General features: G+C 41.7%; 1 protein-coding gene across 1 annotated transcript in view; it reads right to left on the bottom strand.

The window, feature by feature from the left end:
• Nucleotides 1-4,705: 4,705 nt before the first annotated feature.
• The window catches only part of LOC125435360 (FYVE, RhoGEF and PH domain-containing protein 6-like), a 17,239-nt gene continuing 10,020 nt past the window's right edge, over nucleotides 4,706-11,924 (bottom strand). The window contains exon 2 of the mRNA XM_048501549.1: nucleotides 4,706-7,041. Within this exon, the coding sequence (XP_048357506.1) occupies nucleotides 4,706-7,041 (2,336 nt within the window). The remainder of the gene's footprint in view (nucleotides 7,042-11,924) is intronic.

Below are 11,924 nucleotides of genomic sequence, written 5' to 3'. Positions count from 1 at the left end.
GACCATCGACAAGCGGAGTCTTAACTAGGCTGTGCAGATGGCCTGGAGTAAGGTATAGCTTGTTAAAAACAGAAGGGAAGCCCTTATTTGAAGCTGGGTTAATCCACTCCTTTCTGAATTTACGTTCGAAGAGCTCAGGTAGCGGAAAGAACCGTGCACCCTCCTCCTCAGCTGGGAAGGCTGAAGTCAGCCCCTTGGGGCATCCCTTAATGGGTTTGGAGGGCTGAGCAGAGTTAGGGTCCTCCGCGTCCTCTGGGTCGTGCAAGGCCAATGCGGAGATGGTCTTAGAAATCAAGGTAGGAAGCTGCTCGATTTTAAAGAGCCTGTGACTTTGGTCAGTTGGCTCAGGAGCAGGGGGCTCCGGGTCAGAGAAGTGATCTGAATCTGACAATTCCCCCTCACTAATGTCGCTTATGTCTGAACCATAAGGAAGGGCTAGCCAATCCCTGTCTGCACGACGAGGAGACCTGGGAGACCTGTCTCTGTGGCGGGACCTCTCCTTCCCCTGGGGAGGGGGGGGGATCTGGTGGGAGACCTCCTCCCTAATGGAGGAGTGCATGAGGGCCACTAGTTGCCGGGGTGAAAACTGACTCCAATCATCGGGGACGTCCTCCCCCCATCTGGATGAGCCCGGTACCGCCAAATCCTGCGCACAGGAGCCATCGAGTTCCCTCAGGTCGGCGCGTCTGCGTCGAGCTGAGTCAGTCAGGCTGTTCGCTACGCGGCCTGAAGAGGCGGCATGATCGGTGCGGCGCGGCCCTCCTTCGGCGGGGCGAGTTCCCGCGTCTTTTTCCCCGCCGCTTCTGCTGCCGCAGGAGAGTTCCCGGCGGCCCGTACACGGGCCGGCTGAACTAGCGCGCCTCGTTCCTGGTGAGCGGGAGGCGTTGCGCTGACGGGCCCGAAGGCCGGTCAGCGAGGCGCGGGGCTGCTCTGTGCGCTCGGCTCTGCCGCTACGGGGGGGCGAGCGGGAGGCCCGGGCCGCTGCCCTGGTGTTCTCGGCAGCGGACCTGCAAAAGCCCTCCCTGGGCGGTGAAAAAGGCGCCGTGGCCATGGCCCAGGGCAACGGAGGGGAAAAAATCCTCGTCTGAGTGACACAGAGACGGAGGGAAAGACAAACAAGGAACAAACTCACAGTCCACGAAGGGAAGGGATAACAAACGGATCCACGAAGAAACAAAAAGAGACGCTGCAAGGAGCTTGACGAGATTGCTGCTCTCACTAGCGTAGGCAGGAAGATACTGGGTTTTGGCGCCAACAGGAAGTCACCAAAAGCTCTTCCTGCCTCACTAGCAGTTGGTAAAGGAGTACAACCCATCAAGATGGCCGGAACCACCCTAGAGAAAAACATTTCCAGATTATGCTTCTTGTCTGGGTTTTTACACATGCTGAATAATGCACTTTCAATCTACTTTCAGTGCACTTTGCAACTGGATTTTATTGTGAAACAGCAAAACCACTTGCAAACAATCACTACTATATTTTGATGATGGACTGAAAGTGCATTAGTCAAAATATGGAGCAATTCAATTATTACATGGAACACAGCCATGAGCTAGACACAATGAGGAAAATTGAGGGGGGGGGTAGGAAAGAAGGGCCATATTTTCTCTCTCTAAGATAATGTAATATAAAGTGCAAACCAAATAAACATTTAAAGCAATTCATCATTTGGCATTTAATTGATGGATTAGATTAAAATAGGCTTGTATACTACGACCACCCAACTGTAAGTGTCCTAAAGAATACTGTTTCCCTTAACATGCAAGACAATACTTGATCAAAAATTTGTAGAGAATGATCCATCAGTAATATTCTCTTTTACAATAGTTTGGGAATCTGATTGAACCAAGGGATAATTTTGTTTATTAATGCTAAAGTAGATTAAACTATATTTCACTCAATTAAATCTTGTGGGCCTATATATAAAAGTGTTAAAAGATTAACTGAATTTCCAAAAGGCAGGCCTTATTAAACAGAATTATGATCCAAAGTACAGTAGACTCCATTCCGGAGAACCTGGATTAATTCTCTGCTCCTCCACAAAATGACTGCTGGGTGACCTTAACCCAGTCAGTTCTCTCAAAACTCCCTCAGCCCACAAAGAGGCAGGCAATGGCAAACCACCTCTGAACATCTCTTACCTTGAAAAGCCTACAGGGTTGCCATATGTCAGCTGTGACTTAATGGCACACACACTGAAGTGAATTATTATTATTGTATTTGTTTGATTTATAACAATAAAGAATGGGTTTAGAGGGACTCCTATTCAGTTTCACTATAAATTATGAACAAGGACTGAGGACAGTTTTTATTGAGTCTTATAACTTATTCACACATATTGAAAGATCACTTCAAACATTTTAGTTCATTACTCTCTCCACTAAAAATGCTTGAAGAAGCTCACATGAAAAATAAATTGTTGATATTTTAAAATGCAATGAAGCAACCTATATAAGCATCAGCTAGGAAATTGTTTTAGGAAAAAATGCATCAGTTGATATAATTCAAAGAGAAAACAGGATCTAAATTCAAACAAGATGACATGAGGGTCTTAGCCTGATACACACCACTCCCCTGCAAGCCATAGCCACTCATCCATCTGGCATGTAGAATTTAGCAAGTTTTGTGCAAGACATTCCCCAATTGAGGGTTTCACACAAAGGTGTAGCTAGGGAAAATGTAGCCCAGTGCAAAATCTGAGTTTTCCGATCCCTGCTCCCCTATGGGCGGCCACCCTCCCTCACCGCAGCCAAACAATGGGTTTTTTTGCACCAGGTTTTGAAGTCAGTATATGGACCCAGGGGGAAATAAACTAGCTGTTATCCAAGAAGTCAAAAGTTTCTCTGACACAAACTTCACTATACATATTGCCCCTTTAAGCAGTTTGTAACAAATAGAAATATGTTCTATATGTCACTGTTTACTTCATGCTTGTTACTCTATGCATAAAATGTTAAAGACTTAAAAGAAATAGAAATATGAAAGAACACTGAGACAAGTGTATACACATTGAGAGTTTATGGAGATTTCAAGTAAAAAGCATTGCTAGGTTCCTCGCTGATGACATATGGGTGCAAGCACATGGGAAATTAGAGCTAATACAGTTCAAGGATTATTGCACCTTAGTGCTTGAAAGTTTGGACACAAAGAGAGTATCTGAGCCTGAAACACAGCTCAAAGCAGTGTAACAAATATAAAAACAACATATGAAAATTCAAGTTCATGTATTTTGTCATATATATGCTTGGATCATACATTTCTTGATTGAATAGATGATGTAATGTTGTTATGAGACCTATGAAGATAAATTAGTAGATTTAAGTTATGCTTTCAAGCCTGACCCTCATCATGCGTGGCAATAGAACACATATTTTACAAACAGATGTAGGTGTCCATCACTAGCATTACTTGGACGTTGGGAAACACCATTGTCTATCTAAAAGCCAAGATTCACTTATGGTCAGGAAGCACAACTAGGATGTACTCAGACCAATGGTCTGACTTAGTATAAGTTTGCATGATCACTGTTTCTTCTGTTTTCTGTAACAACTATAGGACACAGCTATTACAAATTAACAAAATAACCTGCAAAATAATTAGCACATAAATTACCAGTTCAAAAATCTAAACTTTTACTCACCCAAAAACAGGGTTGCAGCAGAAATACTTACGCCAGAGACTCTTGCTGGTGCTGTCACTATGTCACCAATGACACACTGGCTGTTTCTGCACGGGCGGAATACAGCGTTCCAGGGGCGCTAAAAACAGTGTCCCCAGGGAGGGGTTCGCACGGCCTCGCAACCCCCAAGCGGCACGAAGCTGCTGTTTCTGAACCTCACTCCCTGACCGAGGTTTTTCGGAAACAGCAGCTTCCAACTGCTGCCGTGCGAACGGCAGCAGCTGGAAGGTGCCATTTCCCCCCCTTTCCCGAACGCCTTACCATCCCTCCAACCTTCCAGCGCATTGCCCAGGTCAGGGGACACGCCCCCCGCCCTGCGACTCCAGAGCTGTCGCGCAGGGCAGAGGGTCGTTTCCCCTGGCCTGGGCGATGTGCCGGAAGGTTGGAGGGACGGTAAGGCATTTGGGGGACGGTGCAGCCTCTGCGCAGGCTGCGCCGTCTTCCCTGCCCCTACCGGGACCGTCCGTGTTTACGCCAATGCATCCCCGCAGCAGGGTCATGCAGAAACGGCCACTGAGAGGACCCTCTCTGCAGTCAGAAGTGACATCAGAATGTTGCCAGGGGATGCTCTGGCATTTGGGCAAAACTCTATGGTTTAACCTGTGTTCCCTGGTGACATGCCAATTTCTGGCTGACAAGAGGTGATGACAACATGTCAGGACACTGCAAAGTTCCTCCTATTCACTCTCCTTTCCCCACAGCCAACAGCTGAGCAGTGGTGAAGAACCCACTTGCGATGGAGGATTCCCACCCCCACTGGGAGCCCTCATATAAAATTACATTAATCTGGCAGTCTTAGTTGCACCTGTCACTTTTTGTCAGGACTAAAAGAGTCAACTTACTGTACATAATGTATAATGATATTAAACTAGACCATATTAAATGCAATAGGTTCAGATAAAAAGATTCTACTATTACACTATCCAAATATTATTTGTACAAGTAAATTGGACCCGCTACCATGACATGTTCCACAGTGATTATCCAAAATTCAACATGTACTTTTGTGTTCCCAACCCCAAAATATTACCTGCTAAACTTGGAGTAGCTCCTTGTGGCTTCATATACTTCTTCCACCTCATATATGCTGGTGTCGTGGTCTTCAATATTACTAGAATTCTGCCACTCAAAACATGCATTTTTCTCAGTTAATGCAAAAGACAAGTTTTCATAGTCTGTGATTGCCTCATAATGGCTCACATTTTCGTATTCTGGTGTGAGGTCATGTGAAAAAGAATTCAAGTGCCCATGCAATGTGGAAGGTTGTTCATCTACAGATAGTGGTGTCTGATCAGCTGGCATTTCGTTTCGACTCCTTGATATTTGCTTACCCTTTTGTGAGGGTGGGCTGCATTTTTCTATAGAATGTGCCTTTGAGGGTTTAGTTTTTTTTCCACTGGTTGCACAAGTTACATTCCAGTTTTTGCCACATCCTTCCCTGCTAGAAAAAGTAACAGCAGTATTATCTGCAGATTGGCTGCCTTTGGCCAAAAACCTCTGAAAGTCACTTTTTATTATACAAACAGATAATTTCATGTTTAGGAATTTCTTTAATGAACTTTTCTTCTGAGTCTCTCTTTGGGGCTTGTTTATTCTGTCCATATCTACAGAGGACAAAGATTTGGCTCGAGGTTTTGTCACAACACATGGAAGATCATTGCTTTTTGAGCTCTTGGTGTTTTTTAAGGCTTCTGGACTGCCTGAAAATGGAAGGATAGGATGAGGTAATTTCCAGATAGGCTTTTCCAGAGATGATTTTGGAACACCACAAGATAGCAATGTACTTTGTACTTTGGCAGATAAATGTCTTACTCGTTGTCCCTCCAAAACTGTCTCTGACAAAGTTTCTTCATTAAGAAAGCAAGTCCTTTTCTCTACACATTCATCGGAGGCAGCCTTTTTCAACAGGCCAGCTGCAGGAAGGCTATGCCTTTGAGGCTTTTTAGGAATAATTTTTAGCGAACTCTCATTTTTAAAATGTGCATCTTTATCTTCTTTCCTTTGTGAAGAATCAAGGCTATTAAAGGCAGGCAAATGCTGATTGCATGACAGTTTTAATTGCTTAGGCAAGCTCATAGAAAAATTGTTACACCTTATAAAGCAAGTCTTGTTATCACTAGCAGTCAATATACCAGTATCATCCACTACAGTTTGGACAGAACACACAGTGCTACAGTCTAAAGAATGTCTGACATTTTCTTCCGGCTGAGAGATTTCATTTGGAACCTGAGACAAGATGTTTTGTGGAATCAGTTCTTTAGAATCAGAAGATTCATTAGCTAGATAAATTTTCTCAGCAACAGAAGTAGTAATATCAGATTTATGAACCACAGGCATTTCCTGGTTGTTGTAAGAAACACTTTGAACAAGGACATTAATTTTGGCTGTTTTTCTGAATCCACACTCAGAAAGCCCAGCAGAATCACACTTGGATGTCTCTAGTCCTTTTATTCCCTCAACTGGAAGATCTATACCAGCTTGTCGAACAAGACAAGGAACACGTAGCTTTCTTGGTTTTGGAACTGGGAGAGCTTTAGTTGATGGAACTCCCTCTGTCCCAAAGGAAGCAGGAGATCCATCACCTTCTTTTGAGCCAATATCTGGACACAAATCATCAGTATCCACCTTTTCCAAAGGAGTTTCTGATATTTCAGGTATAACCTCATTTATATTTGTATGAGTATTGGAACTGACTGTAATTGCTTCCAAACTAGATGAAGACTGAACAAAATCTGTCAATTCTATTTTAATGCCATTATTTTCAAGTTTATTCACGGGTTTCTGCCTCACATGGCCATTATTGGGGGGAACACTACTCGTTAGAACACCTTTGAGTTTTTCTTCTGTAAAATTAGTCTTTAAGACTACCCGGTTTTTATGTATAAATTTTTCATTATGACTATCAAGTATTGTTTTAGGATTCAAAGATGATGCTGGTTTTTCACCTAAATCAATATTCTGTAGGTTTTCCAATTGTTCAAAAATGGTAGAGTTGTTATATGTATTATTTCCATATTTATGAATGCACTCAAAATTACATGAACACACTGATATAATATAAGCAGTATTGCCACTCGGTGCTCCATTTTTGTAATTCAAATTAACTAAGTATTCAGAAGAGTTATCTTGGTCTGTTTCTAAACTCTTAGAGTTTTTTGGTAAAGATGGTTGTGCTGTTTTAACATCAGGAAAAGATGAGCACTTGGGAACCTTTGGCTTTGGTGCTATTGCTGGTTTTGTTTTCTTTGTGGGTTGTAATATATCTCCAAGAACAACATCTGGCTTAGGTGCAACAGGAGGTGGCACTAGCTTGTGTCCTACCACAAATTTTGGTTTCGGGGCCACAGGTGGCTTCTTAATTTCTAGAAGGGGAAGAAGAAAGAGGGAGAAATTAATTTGGTTGTTATGATTCCAATTAACTTATCCTAAATAACAAAAAAACCCCAATATAAAACAAAAAGTCCAGTAGTACCTTCAAGACTCATAAAATTTATTCCAACATAAGCTTTTGTGAGTCAGAACTCACTTCATCAGATGTACATCCTTAGCATTTTTTCCACTCCAAATGACAAGCAACCGATGGGTGTGTATGAAGAGATGTTACAAAGAGAGGCCAATCATATAAATCAATCAATTCAGAGTGGGTGAGCACCACTCCCAACAGTAGAAGATAGCTGGAGTAAGATAAAGATAAAATCTAATGAAGGAAGGTACAGTGTGAAAACAGATAAGCAGAACTAATTATCAACTGCAAAGGGTGAGTCATGCTGACCTATTAATACCTATAGCGAAGGAGGGAACAAAAGCCTGGGAGATTTTACTCCTGTCTCTCAGCACTGAATCTTTTCATTATTTTGATGTAACAATCTAACATAGTGACTCTCTAGAATTCAAAAACTATCCGTATGTCCCTCTGAGCTCCATGAAGGAAGGGAAGGTAAAAGTATAATAAACAAGAGCCTGTAACACAGATACAAATGAAGTTTAAGTTTTAGCTATATGCTTAACAAATTTCAGTTAAGGGAATAATATAATTCCAGTAAATGTGGCACTACAGGTATAACAATTTAAAATTAGAAAACCAAAATCAAAGATGCAGCATGAGTTGATCCATTTTTTTAAGTTGACCAAAAGTTCAACACATGAAGGTGTCTCATACTGAACTGACCACCAATCCATCAAGGTCAGTATTATCTACTCAGACTGGCAGCCAGGACTTCCCATAGGGGTCCTTCATATCAACTACCACTAATCCTTTCTGTTGGAGATGCTAGGGTTTGAACTAGGGGCCTTGTGTTAAGTCAAGCAGATGCTCTACCACTGAGTCACAACCTCTCTCCTGCATGGCTCAGATCCAAAAATAATGATTTAGTATGAAGCCAGAGTTATCTGAGGAACATGAAAGAACTGTCCATTAGGGATATGCACCCAAAAGGATTTAAGCTGTTCAGCATTCTAACAACCGGAGTTCTGCTGCTTGCACTTACCACCCAATCACAAGACAGACAACATTTAAACCTACTGCTGCAACATAGGAATTCAGTTATTCTTATTTGAAAATATCTATGTCTCTTTATTACCTCAGCATCTCAGGACCCAGGATGGGTAACAATATAAAAACTATTGATAAAAAAACATTAAAATCAATCTTAAAAAATACCTTATGCCTTCGCAAGCAAGGTATTCTCTTTTGTTCAGGTTCAGACTGCCATAAAGGCTCTCTGGAAGAACTTTGTTTTGCAGCCTCTCTGGAAATCTAGGAGGGTAAAAGCTCCCCAACTACTTCTGGAAGATTATCCCAGAGGCATGTGACAGCCACTGCAAATGCTCTAGATTAGGCTTTTGCCAAACATTCCTCAAACAAAGGAACTATAGTACACCCTTCTTGGAAGAATGAAACTGATGCATGGGAATATGTAGGTAGGTAGTCCTTCATGTGTGTGGGTCCCAGATCATGAAGGACTTTAAAGTGAGCACTGACACCTTGAATTAGACCATGAAACTAATCAGTAGCCAATAAAAAGAGTTTAGAATAGGAATGGCATGGTCCTGCTGACTAGTCCGAGATAACCAATGGTCGGTCACATCTTGCACTACCTGCAGTTTCTAGAATGCCTTCAAGAGCAGCCCCATGTAGAGCATGTTACAGTAATCTAGGTCTGAGGTTATTAAAGCATGGATCAGCATGGCCAGATCAGATGTCTGCAAACAGGAAGGCAACTTTCTAACTAGATGTACCTGAATAAAATATTTTTTCATTGTCATAGACACCTGTTTCTCCAATAGGAGAACTCCTTGCTAGAGATACATTACCAAGTCTTTAACATAGCCTTCCAGTGAAAGCTACATGCCATTAATGAAAGGATGAACAATCCCATATAAATAAGTAGCGTTTCCTGCTAGCACCTCAACTACTTTATCTAGATTCAGCTTCAGATTGTCCTCCCACAGTCACAGAACCATCATATTTAGATAATGAGTCAGGTCAGAAGAAGAGGCAGCAGCCAGTGGCTTACTCGGAGGAATGGAGCTGGGTACCATCAGCATATTGATAAAAATGTACTCCAAAACTATAAACAATCTTATGAAGGGGAATTCCACAGATTTTCAACAATATGGGAGCAAACACTGAGCCTTGTGGCACTGACCACATCAGCTCTTAAGGGGATGACTTAGCATCTCCCATTGCAGCCTTTTGTGAGTGGTCTGATGGGAAAGACCAGAACTATTTCAACACTTCCAGATCTCATCTCATCTTCCAAGAGCTTCAGCACTATCCCTATATCAAAGGCTGTTGACAGATCTCGCAAGAGCAACAGAGATTAATTATCTTTGTCCATCTGAAGATGGATAGCTTTTGAAATCATTCCACAATTATCAGGTAGCCTGGTTCTCTTAATGTATGGACCAAACAAGTTCAGACACAGCAATCTTTCATCCATCTATCAGAAGAGCATTTGCCTTTCAGCCTACCCTTTTCCAGTCAAAGCACTGACATAAATCATAATGTTTACAGCAGTCCAGGAAATGTTCCAAACTGAACACTGTGCAAAGTACACACACAGCTTCCTTCCCAATCATCTGTGCATTCAGCTTCTGTACAACTCCAGGCTAGACAAGGCAAAGAGGGAGTAAGATGACATTTTTGGACATTTCAGGAGTAAGACTTTAATTGCTCAGAATAGGAAGAAAAACTGAAACAGAAACTTTTATAGCTGACGTCACTAAACTTCCTGCTTTCCCTATCCTGGCCACAACTGAGTGGTAACAAGTAGGCATGCCAGTTCAAAACTGTTTCTGGATTCAAATGTTGGCAGATGTAACATAAAGACCTGCTTTCCTTTATCCAAGTCTACATATCAAACTTAGTGGTCACAATACATAATATAGCAGTATCCATAAACTCTGCTACTGCAGTTAAACTTTTATAACTTTAACAGCAAATTGGAAAGTTTGCCACATCTTTTCTATAAAGATTAATATACCTAAACTAATCCAACAAACAATGATCACCCTACTCACCAACCAGCCTTCATAGTGCAGCGAACAACTGCCCCTTCCCACCCAATCCTATTTTGCAGCAACCTGCATACTTGTAGCAGTCTTAATTATTCTACTGTCCTAAGGTGAGTTACAGACCAATATTCATTCACTCATTTTTCCACTAAGCCATAGGCTTAGAATGCAGCCATAGGTAAGCCACCGTCTCCTTATCTTGGTTCTCCATCAATTCAATATAATAACCAACAATGATCTCACAGCACAGTACATTGCTTCTTGTAGAATTTGAGCAGCCTCAGACAATTCCATTTAATCCAGGTCTAAACTTGCCTTTTGCCTTATTTATACTTCCCCCACACAGCTTTGTTTAGCATGAATCACACTCAGCCATGGTTTCATACACCCAACCCATCTTCCCATCAGAGCACTTCAGATGCCTCTTTGTAGTCAGAGAACACTGTCAAATTTTATTTCAGTCATTCCTCAGATGCAAACGTGCCCATGAGTTTTTGTACTAAGAGCATCTGTTCATTAACAAAGAGAACCCCCGTGAGTGCCTGCCTCCTCGATAGCCTTCTGCCATCCCTTCTACCTCTGGACTTTAACCACAGCATTTCTTCTCCTTTGTGATGCAATACCAAACAGATGCTGCTTCTTTTATTCGTTAGCACCAGCTTGCTATCTCCTTTAGATTCCCATTATAAATATACTCCTCTCCTTATAATGGTGCAACTCTTCAAGTAGTTTTTCAGTCATTTTTTGTGTCAACTGAACACACAGTGTGCAAAAATACAACTATTCTACCTTCCCAGAGACTTATGCTAAAACTTCTGCAAACTTTTTCTTCCATGGAGCATATTATTTGTGCAAAGGATGTATTTTCCCCCCAAGAGTTCAACACAGAATGGAGTTCAACACAGAATGAAAAAGGAAATTACTCACAACATCCCGGAAGATTATGACAGCAATACTTTGAAGCCAGGGGGGCGAGGGGAAAAGGCTACCAAACACTGTTCAACAAAATAGCTTAATTTAATTGAAAATGTTAATTGAAAAATCTGAACTTATTTAGCTTTATCTTGAGAGAAAAATAGGAACTAAGAATAACTTCATGTTGGATATAAAAGAGGTGAACAATTCCCTTAGCCCAAGGGATGCTAACCCTGACCTGGATAGTGCAGACTAGCCTGATCTCATCAGATCTCAGAAGTTAAGTGGAGGTGGTTGTCCTGGTTAAAATTTGGATGGGAGACCTTCAAGGAACTCCACGGTAACTGCACAGCATCAGACAATGACAAACCCCCTCTGTACGTCTCTTGCCATCAAAACCGAGCAGGGTCACTGTAAGTCAGCTGCGACTTAGCAGAAAAATACGGGGAAAAACTGGTGCTGAAGTAGAGGTATCTGAATGTAAAGAATCAGAAGGCCACCAAGACTGGCAAACCTACTTCTTTCTAACTTTGGAAGGTTTGTTTTCTTTCTTACTATGAGACCCTGCATAGTCTCATCACTTTTCTTTTGAGTTCCTAATTTTAGGAAACAAGTTCATAAAATTGTATTGTTATGAAGTCAGTTGAAAAGCTGGAGAATATGATTTATAATTATCACCACCATATTTCTACTATTCTTTGTGTATAAAAACATTATTACATGGGACAGTCTCCAATTTCTAGCTGGTTTCTAGAAGTATTTCACTTAGTTGTAGATCCATTTTATCATCATGAAACGGTGCCAATGTGGCTGA

The sequence above is a fragment of the Sphaerodactylus townsendi genome, linkage group LG06 (genome assembly GCF_021028975.2).
Source record: "Sphaerodactylus townsendi isolate TG3544 linkage group LG06, MPM_Stown_v2.3, whole genome shotgun sequence".
In the NCBI taxonomy this organism is placed as follows: Eukaryota; Metazoa; Chordata; class Lepidosauria; order Squamata; family Sphaerodactylidae; genus Sphaerodactylus; species Sphaerodactylus townsendi.
This window is presented reverse-complemented; position numbering and strand designations above follow the sequence as displayed.